The 14,568-nt window shown below is 46.4% G+C and overlaps 1 protein-coding gene across 1 annotated transcript; it reads right to left on the bottom strand.

Annotated features, from left to right (window-relative positions):
- Positions 1–4: 4 nt before the first annotated feature.
- On the bottom strand, positions 5–13,451 carry MAP1A (microtubule associated protein 1A). Its single transcript, XM_083870922.1, has 5 exons — positions 13,386–13,451; positions 12,862–13,002; positions 3,190–11,974; positions 2,310–2,542; positions 5–1,397 (listed from the first exon to the last, which is right to left on the bottom strand). Exons 3-5 carry the CDS (start codon positions 11,822–11,824, stop codon positions 1,242–1,244), a joined length of 9,024 nt encoding a protein of 3,007 aa, XP_083727048.1. The 5' UTR covers positions 11,825–11,974; positions 12,862–13,002; positions 13,386–13,451; the 3' UTR covers positions 5–1,241.
- Positions 13,452–14,568: the final 1,117 nt, after the last annotated feature.

The following is a 14,568-nucleotide window of genomic DNA, read 5'->3' on the forward strand; positions in this document are numbered from 1 at the left end:
CCTGCACTGTCAACACATCCCTGCCAGTGTGGAGGAATTGAGAATGACTACACTTGCTAAACTACTTTTTCCCGAGTATTTTTGGGAAGGGCTTTCTCCTCCCTCACACCACAAGTTCCGTTCCCCACATCCTGGACACTTGAGGGGACAACAAAAAGCTTGAACACAACTCTAAGGCTTGGACCTTGGCACACAGGCAGCGAGGAGATGGCTGCTGTGTGCAATCTGGCACTGCAGCAACACTGTCTGGGCACAAGCCTCCCCCAGCATGGCCTGTGTGCTCCTCAGCTGCCTCCCCACAGTCCTCCAGAGCCTTTGGTTTAGGGTCAGGGAGGTTTCTTGTACATCCTGGGCCAACAGTGGCCAAGGGTTTTTCAGCCCTTCTGCTGTTGAGGGGGCTGTAGTTGTGCGTTTGGATGCTCTTTTTGTGTAACTGCTTAGGCCACAGCCTCCCTGTGCCTCCTCCTGCCACAGCTGCTGTGCAGGAGTTGGCTGCTGTGTGTGCGAAGCTCAAGTTAGCAGGTTAGGAATGTGCTGAACCCTCCCACCACCATGTCCTTCATCCCAGCTCCCTGAGCACAGCAAACAGGTGCTGCAGGATGCCACAGGCAAGCACTTGGGACAGAAATCTGCCAGGCTGGCATGTGGTGGTTGGGCCCAGTTGGAGCACAGGTCCCCTTGCTCAGAACACCTCCTGTGTGCCCAGGAGGGGAGATGGGAGAATGACCTTCACTGTCCCATTATGGTCAGAGTGTTCTGTCTTCCCTCATCTCCCTGGTGCAATTTCTTTGCAAGACAGATTTCACCTCTGCCCCCTGCCTCCCATGCACTCTCTGCATGCAGCAGCAGCACTTCAGCCCTCACCAGAAAGGTGAGGTTCATGGTGCTACAGGTTAAATGACAAGGCAGCCAGGAAGAGAGTAGAACAAGCTCTCACAGCAGCAAGGCAGCCAAGATAGTCTACAGAAACTGTACAGGCAGCAGAATAAAGCAGGGAAGGTGAAAGTGCCCCGGCCTGCAACTGCTCTTGCACAAACTCTTAGCTCAGTCCAGAAAATTACAGAGCCCTGCACTTCTTCCTCATGGCATCCAGTGCTGAGCAAGATGGATACCCGATTGCCTGACAAATGGGAACCATGTAGAGGACTAAACCAGAGAAGAACTGGACTGTGATTAGATGGTGTCTCTCATGTTGCATCGGTGATTGAAGAGTCAATGGATGAACACAAAATGTGGGAGATTTAGAACTCAATCTTACAGGCTGGAAAAGATTCGTCCTGCATCACAACAGTGCTGCTGCTTGCCAGTACCATGATGTTTAGTTCCTGCTGTTTCTCATGGGTCTGTTGATACCATTCTCGTGTTACCTCAGTGTCATGTGTTGGGATCAATGTCACCTGGGAAAAGAAAGCAGCAGGGATGATTGAGAACAACTGCAGTGACCAACAATGCCCATAGGAGCTGAGGCTAAAATTTCTTGTTAATTTTGGAACACTGTACCCTTGGTACTGCTTGCTCTATTTAATGTCTTTCAGATGTCGGGTTCTGAGACAGAGCTTTATTTTATACAGTACCAGCACAATGGGGCTCTGAACTGGCTGCAGACTGGCAGCACTGGCACCATAATGATGAGAATGGCTGCAGTGCAGGAGAGAGCATCCTGCTCTGGAGCTCCAAAAATAAAGATCCTTCAGTGTGAAAAGGAACAATGCTGGCAGTGTCACTGTTAATGGACACTATGTGCCCACTGACCCAGTGTGCAACTCAGGGACCTTGAAATATGAGGCTGCTTCATCTGGAAGAACAGATACACCTTCCTATATGTGTTTTCAGGAGTGCTCCCTGGGGTGTCCTGCAAGCCTGCCTAAGCAAAAACTGTGTTGTAGAACATTCTTGTTTAAAAGCTCTATTAGTAAGTTGCTGTCAGAAAAATCTTCAGCAAGCCAGGCTATCAACAGATACCACTGGGGTGTGGGACACTGATGAAAATTCAGTTTGTGTTGGTGCTTGATTTTGCTTGAGGATAGGCTCATCCTGCAGTAGGTAAGGAGGAGTGTATAATCTCTCAATGCTTCCTCCCCTTGGGAGGATGTGGAAAAGAGGACATATCTACTTCCATTCAGACCATTTTACAGGTGTCCTCCTCATCATCAGTACAAAAAATTACTCTGCTGAGACTGCAGAACAGGGTATGCCCAGTACCATTTGCTTCCTCTCAGTGTACTCCCTTGGCTATGTGATACCCATCTTCTTCTGAGCACTTGTGACATCAACAGCATGACACACCCCTTTGCATTTCCATGACCTACCTGCAGGTTCTCTCCCCACTGAGACTTCCCCTCCAGAAGCGCATCCAGCACTGCACGGCTTGGCTCTCCGTTGGCTGCATCGTTCCCACTCACAACGTAATAAGATGCTCGAACCCGCTTGAAGAACTCTGGATCTGTGTTCTTCCCACTGCAGTGGTTGGGGATGTAGGCCAAGTCCACGTAGACAGGTGGACCCATAGGCACAGACAAACTGCTCTTAGGACTATTGGAAGCTTTGGAAAAAAGGAAACAAGAGGCTATCAAAAATCTCCTGCAAGGGACAAACATCCAGATTAACACAGAAGGACTTGGATTCCAGAAAGACTTCTCCACTGCAGCAGTGAAGTTGAGACTTATCCACACTCTGCTGCTCAGAGGTGACCTGGGTGCATTTCTGGGCTGGTGCTGTCACAGGTCTTGGGAGAGAAAGGCAGTTCTGCTATTTTTTGGGGAGGGTTTGGAAAGCTTTAGGATCAGAAGCTTTTTTTTGAGGAAGGGAATCAAAAATCTCCGTTATTAATTTTTGCAGAGTTGTCATCCCAATTAACATTCAGTCCTAATTTTTGTTAATAACCTATATTTGCTTAAACATGCACACACCCTCCCCCATTCTGATGGCCTTTGCATGCTATTCTAGGGTATTACAGGGGTCTTTCTGGAAGGTCCGTCCTGGCTTTCTGCCATCCCTGTCAATTACTGCTACTCCTAGGACTCTACTGCTCTTTCATATCAACCTTCTGTACATCTCAGCATTATCACTGGTTATAACTTTTCATGCCTGACTGGGAAGACTTGTTCTCTGTTCTGCTGTGTTTAACCCAGTGCTTTTCTCTGCGTTGGACTTATAGAGATAATGCATTTTTCAGGAAGGATTTCTTACCAGGATTTGTTTTGATGCCATTAACAAGGTTCTTGCCAGGGTTGCTGTGACTACTCCGGGATAACTCATCCTCTGGCATCAGCGCACTACGTGGTTTGGGCTTTTCTCCTCCATCTCTTTCTTTTTTGGCAGAGACAGATTTTGGAGATTTGTCCGATGACTGTTTCACAGGAGTGGGTGATCGTTTCCCTTTCCCATCTAATTTCCGGGCAGGTGAGGAAGATTTGGGTTTGCTCAAAGGCTTCCTCACACCTTTGTTCTTTTCTTTTATGTCTTTCTTGGAAATTTTATCAGTTCTGCTCATGCTTTGTTCATTTAACAACATATCAGGGTCTACCATGCAGACATCAGGGTGAGGAGGGTGGGGATGGGGATCTACCATTGGAACAGGCTGAGGATCATGGCTGGACCTAGAACTAGCATGATGAGCATTCCCCACAGCTTTGTCCACTGGGAGGAAATCAGCATCTTCATCCGAGTCCATGTTGGCATCTGCTGTGATGGATGGACATTCTTCAGTCTCAGGCGGGACATCAGAGTCTGACTGGGAGGTTCCAGAATCACTCACTGATGTTGGAGGTGTTTCCTCCACGGTGGCACTTTGCATGGGACTGCTCCCAGTGTGGGGCGGTCTCCCCTGCACTGAAGGGTGACCCTCCTCCTGTGAGAGGTCACTGTCTTCAGAGAGCTCATGGGGGCTCGGGTTGATGAATGAGGGAGAGAGTTCTCCCTTTCTCTGCTTGTATTCACACGAGGAAAATTTCTGTCCACAATCAGAACTGCCTCCTAAATGGGTCTCCACATCATGGGAAGCATCTCCACAGTCCTCTGTTTTTTCACGCCTTTGCACATCTGGGAAAAATGGCTGGAAACTGTTTTCAGGGGACATCAGAGAGGAAGGACGGCTTTGCCTCTCTGTTTCCTCTTTGCCTGTGCATGGAGAAAAACTGCTATCAGAATCGGGACATGTTTTTTCATCTTTTGCCTCTGCTGCATGGTATGTGCTTTGGAACACTGGCAGACTGGTGCTCACCTCTGTTGGACCATTGGCTGTGGTTTCATCTTCATGCTGACGATGAGAAAATGATGTCAACACATCAGGCAGAGAGGTCAGTGGTAATGGCTGTTCTGCAAATGGTGCCTTCTGCTCTGGGCTGCTACCACAGTGCTGCTGCTCTTGCTCTGCACAGAATGGTGTGGGCTCTGAGCCCTGGCACTCTTTTCTGGATGGCAAGGTGTGGTCACCCATGCCACAGTGAAACGGAGAACCGTGTTCTTCAGTAAAGACAAAGTCTTTGGTTTCAGCTGTATGTATTTTCACAGCATTATCTGGAACCTGTGGAGACATATCCCAAGCACTCCTGGTACCTGTTTCTGCTCCTGCACCTGTGTATGTGGAAAGCATATGGGAATAGAAACTTTCTGCTGTAGTCAGTATTACAGGAGTGGTGGCTTCAGATGAAGGTTCCTCTGACAGGCTGGAAGAGTCATCTTTCAGCTGCTGCTGGGTCAGAGGCTCTTTCTCCACACCTTTGGACAACACCTTGTCTTCTTCATATGGACTCAGCGGTGAGAATTTAGGAAAAGATGACTCAAGGCTGCTGATCTTCTCAGAAACCTCCAAGTACTCATCTTTGTTTCCTTGGTCTGAGAGCAAAGCACAAGGAGACTGTAAAGAAAGAGAAATATCCCCTAAACAGCTTGCTGAGGGTTGCTTATGTCTGAATGTGCTGGCTGTTTCACTCTTTCCTACCAGGGAACTTTCAAATCCAGAGGAGCTATCCATCCCTCTGCTCTCTACTCTCTGTAGAGAGGCCTGTTCGTATGCCTCTCTCTGTTTGCTAGAAGCAGATTTCAGGTATGTGGCTTGCTCTTGGCACTCAGAGGCCACTGCTGCACTTGGATAATCTGCTACCCAGAAATGGGATTCCTTTGTGGATTTTTCAGCAACCTCTCTCTTTTGTGGAGAATCATAGCACGTTTCTGAAATTCGCTCATCTCTGTCCTTGTCTGGCACGTCACTGTAACCAGTAATATATGTCTCCGCAGCAGCAGCTGATGCAGTTGTCCTTCTTTCATATTCCTCTTGCCAACCTGGACCAGAGGGAGATGAGGCAGCAGAACTGGGTGAAAGAGGCTCCAGACATTTGCTCTGCAGGAAGGGGTCTGAGACAGGGAACTTGCTGATGGCTGAGATCCGTGCATAGGCAGTGCCTGCAGCTTCAGCGGGGCTGTGCAGTTTAGACTCCTTCTCAGACTTCTCCTTAGCACCTTTTTCTAGCTCTGAGTCACTTGCACTTTCGTCCCCTCGACCTGCTTTCTCATAGTATGTATCTTTGGGATTTGGGATTTCAGATTTCAGGGACAAAGATACCTGCTCCTGGCTAGACAAAATTATGTTCTCATCTGGACAACCAGCATCAATATAGGTGGATGATTTTCCTTGATAAAAGGTATCAGTTGTAATGGTGGGAGAGGCAAATGCTTCGCTCGCAGATGATGGGTGCAGTGTAGAGCCCAGTTCTCCTGGCAAAGCAGAAGACACACTCAGTTTTCCCTGTCCTTCTGATGTCCTAGGCTTCCCTGTTTCAGACAAGGGCAAGTACCTTTCATGGATGTCTCTATAGTCAAAGACTGAATCTACTTTATCCTTAGGGGATGCTGGAGATGACAATTCCTTCTCAGCAGAGGTATAAAGGCAGGACTCTTCTTCCTTTGCAGACACATGAAAATTTTGACCTTTTTGAGAGTTCAGTGCTGTCACTGGCACCTTGTCAGCGTGACCTGGGCTGTGTGCACCCATGGCTGTGAAGGGGGAGGGTCCCACTCCAGACACAATTATCTTCTCATAGATGTCAGCATACTTGAAACTTCTTTCATCGGGGTAGGGAGTTGGTTCTCTTTCTTCTGGCTCTTGTCTTACAGAACTGTCATCATCTCTCTGTGTGCAGACCTCTTCCTCATAGGAATAAGGCTCAGGGGAACTCCTGGAATAGGTGTCTGGAGGATACACGTCTCGGATGGTAGCACCCACAGCCCCAGCCCAGCCCACAGCATCACTGCTTTTTTGACATGGGCCTTGTCCTGGAGGGGAGGGTGCACACTGTCCTGACAGCTCAGCACTCCCTTCTGTGGACTCTGCAATATATTCTGCTGCTCTCGTAGATTGCAACAGGGCAGATGCTGCTGCTGTCTGCTCTTTTCTTCCTGTAGAGTCATACAGACCCTCAGTGGATCTGCAGTCATCCTCTTGCCTGCTATCTGACTTGTATTTGCAGTCTATTTCCTGATACAAATCACTGATGTCTGATTTCTTCTCAGCCATCGTCGATGGGACATCCTCACACAAAGGTGGCTTGCACTGATCTAACTTGATCTCTGCTCCTGGTGGTGCCCCAATCTCCTTTCCTACTGCAGACAGGGAAGTTGTTGTCAGAACTTGGTCTAGTGACTTTGCATAGCTATCTAGGACAACTTTCTCCTCATCATCTAAGCAGGGGCGATCTTGTTTAGAGGTCAACAACAGTTCTTGCCCTTTTTTATTTCCAGTTAAAGTTTTGGCCTGATTTTCCTCACCAAGGACAAACTGAGGAGATAGAGGAGGACCTTCCCTTTGTGTTCTTTCTGGGACAGGGATGTCAGCAGGAATCACATCCACTTTCTTTGTTTCTGATGTAGGTTTGGCCCCCTTTTGCACATCTTCTTTGTAATCAAATGACTCAATCTTTAAACATTCAGTTTCTGCTTGCAGTAGCATGGGTTTGTCTTCAGCATGGTGAAGCTCCTCATCCTTCTCATTGGGTAACTGCCCTCCTCTCCCACTGTCTCTCCCTTCCTGAAGATACCCAAAGGCAGAACCCCATGCTTCCCTTTCTGCCCCTCTCCAGGTTTGGCTGCCAGGCACTTCAGGAGACAGGTTCTCCTCCTTTCCCATTTTAGGAAGGGATTTTGTTTCAAAATCTGGTACCTCATCCAAGAATGTACTCTCCCTCTCTTTGTCGTATCTCTGCCGTCTTCCCTGAACAGGGACCTCTTCTACCTCTTCTGGAAACCACACTTTCTTCTCATAACTTAAATCTTTCATGGAAAGCTTTTCCATTTCTGGAGATTTTTTTTCTTGAGCTTCCTTGAACCTGCAAGATTTTATACCTTCAGGAGAAATGTGTGAAGATGTTTTATCTTCACTTGGGCTAGATTCTGTAAAATGTAAGCCCTTTTCATCTGGGGATACTTCCTGAGAATCCAAGCCTGCATTTCTTCCCCTCAACAGGCCCTTTTCTGATGCAGAAAATAAACTGTCATCTGGAGACATTTCTTCAGTTGAAGAATCTCTGGGTGATGTATCTTTCACTGAACTACTTTCTGGGCAAGGAAAAGATTTTGATGCTTCTTTCAGTTCTTTGGCAGAAATTTCCAGTGACTTTTCATATGTAGCTGGGCTCTGGTCTGTGAAACCCATGGATTTCAGAGCTTCTGAAGAGAATTTGTCAGTGCAGCTGGACATAGTTTTTTCTTTTGCAGATATCTCTTCTGTGAAACTAAGAGCTTTGGTGTCTTCTGGAGAAATTCCTTTAATAAAAACATCTGAAGGTATTTTCTTGCTGGAACTCTCAGTGAGAGAGATGGATTTGGTCTCTTCTGGGGAAATATCTTCAGTGGAAACATGAGAGGATTTCTCTTCTTCTGAGGTGTCTCCTGTGAAATACAGCAGTTTTCCTCCTTCAGTAGTCACTCCCTTAGAAATATCTGAGGATTTTTCTTTACCAATCCTTTCTTCTGTAAAAGAAGGTGATTTGATTCCATCTGGTGAAATTCGCAAAGATTTGTCATTTATAGATTTGCTTTGGCTTGTGAACTCTGGAAGATCCACATTTCCTCGAGAAGTTCCTGTGGTTGCAAATGGCTCAAAGGACAAGTGTTTTGGAAATTCCGTTAAACTTTCTGTCATGCTTTTAGTTCCTTGCTCTTTTCCTGGTTTTGTGCTGGGACGCTCCTCATCCTCCCCGATCACCACCGTGTCCTGCTTGTGGTAAGAGAGCCAGGGCAGCTCCTCCCTCCTCACTGGTTCTTCTTGTACCTCCTCCTCAGGAGACGCTGGAACATCACTGCTCAAAACCAGTTCATGCTGCACAGCTCCAGGCACTTCTGTTTCATGCCTGGATTTAGCCAGAGATGCCTCATCTTCTCTGAGAGAGTCACCCTTGGCTCCCTTCACCACAGCAGAAGTTTGGCCTTCCAGTTTCTTGGCAGCAGCATCTGTTTGTTTTTCAAATAGATCTGAATCTACTGTTTCCAGCTTTTCCTCCACTGGAGACTGGTGGAAGGGTGTGTGCCCTGCACTGGTGGGGCCAGAGGGAGTGGGAGAGGCCATTTTGACTGTGCTGTCATCAGGACTCATGCATCGTTCTTCAGCCTCTGCAGAGTCAGCCTGGGAAAATTGTGCTTCTTCGGTGGATAAAGGCATCACCTGTGTGGGAACACTGATTATCACGTTATCAGGACATCCTTGAGGAGCAAATACAGGGGCATTGTAATGCCCTCTGAGTTTCTCAGGCATCTCAATATTTGGAGTCCCATCTTCTTCATCTTCTTCATCTTCTACCTCCTCATGAAGGTCCTTTTTCTGAGTTTCCAGTTTCCTCTCTCCTTCTGCTAATGCATGGAAATCTTCAGGGGGTGGAGATTTAAAGCATTTGTCTTCCTCCAATGATGATGTGGGAGAAATTGTGCCAGCAGAGGGAACATAGTCAAGACCTTGGGTCGCTTCAGTCCGAGAGGAGGGCATACTGTTTCCTGTGTCCAGAAGTAAAGAGCTTTTCCCAGTCTCTTCTGTTTGTGGTGCTGTTATGGATGCAACAGATTGATCCTCTGCTACTGATGTTGCAAAAGATGAAAGCTTGTCACATTCAGTAATGGAGGTAGCAGAAGATATGTGCTCCTCCTCAGCTAGAGGTGCTGCCACAATGTTGGTAGGATACGCCAGGATTTCGGACTCCTGGCCACCATAGCCCTTGGCTGAAAGGTCAGCAGCAGGCATGGCCTGTATTCCATGTACTGCTTGAAAAGAGCCTGGATGGTCAGGAACAGAAATGTTATAGGAATTGACATCATACTTCAAGTGTGGGATCCTCTCTTCCTGTTCATCATGTATTTCTTCATCAGAAATGGTTTGCTCTGTTTCTGAGTAGCCAGGGATAGTTTCATCTTGGATATAGGAAACATGCTCTGCTGTTGCTCCTGGTGGGACTGGCAGGCTGCTCAGATATGACTCTTCCTTTGTTATGTCCTTTCCAAGTAACTTGGTTTTCTCATCCATGAAACTAAATTCTCTTTCCTTCTCTGTAATGGTAAACAGTTTGTCCTCCCTATCATCCTGATTCAGCCCATAGAAATCTCTATTCTTCTCCACTTTCTCCTCTGCTTTCATGTGCTGTTCTTCCTTTTCTTCCAGTTCTGCCTTTTCCACCACATCTTCTCTCTTTTCCTTCTCATCCTCTTCCTGTGCCTCTATGCCCTGAATATACTTTCCACAAGTTTCTGCTTCCCTCTGTTTTCTGTCCAAAGAGATTTTCTCCTCTTCCTCCTTTTCTTCCTCCCTGAACACTGGTGGTCGAGCACCCTTTGCCAAGAGGTCTGTATGTGATAGCAGGTGTTCTTTGTCAGGAAACACCTGAATGTCCTTGCCCTGCTCAGCTTTTCCCTCCCAGTATCTCATGTCATGGTTTTCATCTATTGTTTTTCTTTCATCCTCTATTTTTTCAGCAGGACTTCCCTTCAGCTCCCACTGATGGACTGCCGTTTCCTCTGTTGATGATTCTTTTTCTGTATCAGTAGTAGTTACTCCCTGATCAGGGATCTTTCTTTTAACCACTTCAAGGTTACTCTGACCAGTGATATCAACAGAGTCTTTTATCTCTGCTTCAGATGCTCTCATAATCTTATCACTAACCTCCATATCAGATAGTTCTTGAGTCAACTGCAAGGTCCCTCTGTCTCTCTCCTCATGCTTCAGTTCCTCAAAGTCCTTTGTAAGATCTTCTGGTGAAGACAGGACTAACCTCTGTTCCACTATGGATGTCTCTCCTGCGTCCACTTGTACAGGTACCTTCTCCATTGGTAATGTCTTAAGGTCAGCAGGTACCTTTTCAGGTTCTTTTTCAGGTTTTACTTTGATCTTCTCAGTTTTGAGTCTGCCTGGAAGTTTTGCCTTGTACAATGTTTTTCTTACTTCTGGGGTAAATGGTTTCAAGTCTGGTTTGGAAATTTTTTTGGGCTCCGGCTTGTTTTCTTTCTTTTTATCATCTTTCTTTGAATCTTTTTTCTCGTCTTTCTTTCCATCATCTTTTTTTAAGTCCTTTTTCTCCTTCTTAATCTCTTTCTTTTCTTTGTCTTTCTTCTCCTCTAATTTGGATACTTTCTCTTTGAGATGCTTTTTTCCAACTTTGTCTTTTGCCAGTTTTCTTTTCTCAGCTTTGAGAGCATCAGTTGTTTCTGTCTTTATCTTTTCATGTTTAACAGGTTTCTCGGGAACTTTCTCTGTGTGTTCTTTAACCTTTTTCTCAATTTTAGCATCCTTTAAAACTTCTGGTTTTACTTCTTTAATCCCCTCCTCAACTGCTTCTTCCTTCTTGACTTGCTTTGTCACAGATGGCTTGGGGGAAGACTTAAGACTCTCTTTACTGTCAGTTCTTTGTTTAATTTTGGTCTGCTTCAGCACAGGTGGAGGTATTCCAGAAGTGATATCTTTCTGAGTAGCCACTGGGTACCTCAGGAAATCCAGGTGCTTGAGTTTCTCAAGACCTTCCAGGATCTTATTTTGAGGAGCATTTCCAGGAAACAAAACCCTTACAATTTTCTCTGTTGGGCTGGCTGGTAGCCATACCACTAGGGCTGTGATAGATGTGAGATAGGGAACAGAAATTTCACCTTCTTTCCCACTTGCAAGAATGATGCCAGTTTTTGCTTTACTATTGCCAGCCCATTTCTGCATTAGAAACTGCATTTCTTTACTGTCCTTGACAGGGTTCAGTATATACATGTCCAGCTTACCCACTCCCATTTTATGGAAGAGTGTTATGGGCTCGATGGTGTTGCTCACCACCCTGTAGAGAGGCTCTGATTTAATGCCCAGTCTGTTGAGATACTGCAGTGTCATACACGCTTCTTCAATGCTCCTCTTTACTTTCATGGAGGCCTCGGGCATCTTCAGCTTTTCAGGAACATTAAAAAAAACCACCCCTAGCTCAGGAGAAATTAGGTTCTTCATCCAGTCACTGTAGTTGGTGGAGCCTTGGGATTGTTCCTCCTCCTGTTCAGCAACTTTCCTCTGCAGAAGCCCATTGATGCCAGGCAGGTTGTCTGCACCAATGTGGGTGAGCAGGATTGAATCAATCCTGTCCAGGTGCCTTACCAGCTTCCAGAAGCAGGATTTCCTCTCAGAGCCACCATCCACAAGGATGTTAAACCCATTGACAGCAAAAAGAGCAGAATCACCTCTTCCCCCAGGGAATATGTAGCAGCAGGGCTTAGAAAGCTTTAGAAAACCCCCTGAGGTGGGTGGCTCCAGGAGATCAAATGGAGATGGCACGTCAACTGTCTCAGAGACATATTCTGCAAATTCAGACACCCCATCCATTTCTGGGAGAACTGGATCAGGATTCAGTTTCAGATTAATAATGTCCTGAAATCGAGGATGCCCAAGGTTGCTCCAAGCTCCTTCTCCCAGGCACGACACAGTAAGAGAGGCCTTGGTATCTGAATCAGAGTTGCTGAGAATCTGGGTGACCTAATGAGATAAGCACAGACAAATAAAGGTCAAACAGAGCTTTGAGACCTATGCAGCAGTTAGGAAAAAAAAAACAAACAAAACAAAACAAAACAAAAAAAACCCCACACAAAACAAAACAAAACCCAAACAAAACAAAAAAAGAAACAACCACCTCACCCTAGCTAGTTAATGCAGAAATACTGAAGATACCATGAGCAGTTTACCAATGGGAAACATTGGGGGTAGATGAAATAGTTTGAAAGCCCATGGAAAATCAATGCATAGAGCCATGCTCTCTTTTGAAAATCTTACTGTTGATGGGCTGTAATGGCCTCTCACTACTGTCACTATTGTGACAAGATCTCAGGAAAGAAAATAAAAATAGGAACCACTGTGTCCTCTTTCCTTACTTCTTCATGTTAAATCTGGGATATGAGTCCCTGGTTTGGGTTCAAAAGTAGCAGGCTGAATATATGAACAGAATATGAACATTCTGAGCCTTGTGAACTTGCTTGGTGGACGGAACCATGACATGAAGGGAAATACCCACATTTTCTAGGATGATTATGACCTCTCTTGGCTGTTTTTGGAAGCTGCTCACAGTTATGTTAAGACACACTTTAAGAAATTTTGAATGTTTGCCTCCTGCAGAGCTAGTCTGGAAGGTTATTTCAACCTGAACACTTAAAGGAATCACCCATGCCTGCACCTTGGAAAACTTAAGACAGAGAGTTAAAGCAAGATTCCCAAGACAGCAACACAAATTATTTCTAGTATGCAATTTTTTGCTGGATTTCAAACCCGTCTGTTTGCAAATCTGCAACCTGAAAGGAGTGTGAAGGCTGCATTGCTCTACCGTGCACTCTGAACAGGAGGGGATGTGCTGGATTACAGCTCACACTCACCTCTGGGTCTAAAAGTATCTCAGCAAACTTCTGGTAAGTGAAGGTGCCCGTCTGCAGGACCAAGTCTCCTTCCTGGTCTGAGCTCTGACCACAGAGGATCAGCAGTTTGTGGGCTGAGGAGTCACACACAAGTGAGCGGACCTGTTAGCATCAGACAGAGGGCTGCCATTAGAAGTTGCCTGTACTCCACCTGCACCCAGAAGCCCAATCCCATGGACAGGTGATAACTCACGTTATTCACAAATAGCCAAACTCTATGTTTTCTACACATAAGAAGGCTGCTTATTGAAGAGGGAAGACACTGCTACCATCTGCCTGACAGCTCCACGTCACATCAGAGTTACTGTGCATATCCTGGTTACTGGCAAGACCAGAACACCTGGCCTTTTCACCACACCCTGCAGCAGACTGGCAGCAGGTTTGCACTCTCCAGAAGGTGTGAAGTGTAGTGATCATGACCTCCACGTCATGCAAGGGCAGGAGAGCTGATATGGACAGAAGCTGATGGCACATCTGGTCCTTACCTCAGACACGATGCTCTCCACATTAGGATTTACCAGGATCACCGTATCCAGGGTGTCACTGCGGTGATGGAGAGTTCTTTGGCCTGAGGAAAGAAAAGGGATTAAACGGGATGAGAGAAAATGATGAGACAGCATCCAGCTACTGATGTTTTAGCCTCGGAAATCCCACTTCAGCATGGGTTTGATTGCAAGGCTTCAATTTGCATTCAAGATCCAGTTTGATACCCAAGTCTCATAAAACACAGCAAACTCTTTTCAACAACAAAGAAAGAAATCCTTCTTCTGGATCAGCACACTCAGCTCCAATATATTCTGAAGTCCACAGAGCCAGGCACTTTGAGCTGCCTGCCTGTGCCAGATGGCTGTGTCTGTAAACACTGGCGCAGACAAATTATTCCCTTCCAGACAGAAGTGCCTTGCCTCATCACAGCTACCACACAGAGGTGTCTCTGGCATTGTCCAAAGGAGATGGAAGGATAGTCAATATTCAGCATAGCTTTAAATCAAACTCACTTTACTGAATGTTTTGCTAGCAATTAACCAGACTGATAACCCCAGAAGGTAGCTTTCAGCCCAAAATGAGCTAAGCTCTCAGCAGAACTATTTGTACTTGGCATCTTTAGCTAATTTCTGAACTTGTCTTTCAGTTTGCCTAAAAATTGTCCCTCCAGGCTAAAACCAAACCATCACTGTGCAAAATGCAGAGTTCAGTGGCATTTCTGGCACTTGATGTGGAATAGGTACATTCCACATATATATGGCTGGAGACACTGGGAAGCAAGTCCCTGTGCACAGAAGGGAAGCTGCAAGAGAGCCATGGGGAGCAGCATGGGAGGGTGGGAGGAGGCACAGGTGAGGAGGGCCCAGGAGGTGTCCTGGGGCATTCTGTGAAGCCAGAGGAAACAAAACCCCACTCATCCTCAAGGCAATGATAACTGTGAAGGCACTGCTGATGCCCCAGAAGTGCTCACGAGGAGCACCCTGGTTCCTCACGGCTCCATTGTGCAGCATTCACACAGCTCCCCCATGCCAGGACCTCCAGTCGTGCTGCTTGGGGCATCCAGAACAGAAGTGTCTGCCCCCATTTTTCAACATTACTACTGGGACAAAGTGACAAAGCCTCTGCCACCTTGGTCCCTGCACACCCCAGACATCTTTTTAGCAGTGGTTACCCACATCACTT

The sequence above is a fragment of the Zosterops lateralis genome, assembly GCF_965231275.1.
Source record: "Zosterops lateralis genome assembly, chromosome: 13".
NCBI lineage: Eukaryota > Metazoa > Chordata > Aves > Passeriformes > Zosteropidae > Zosterops > Zosterops lateralis.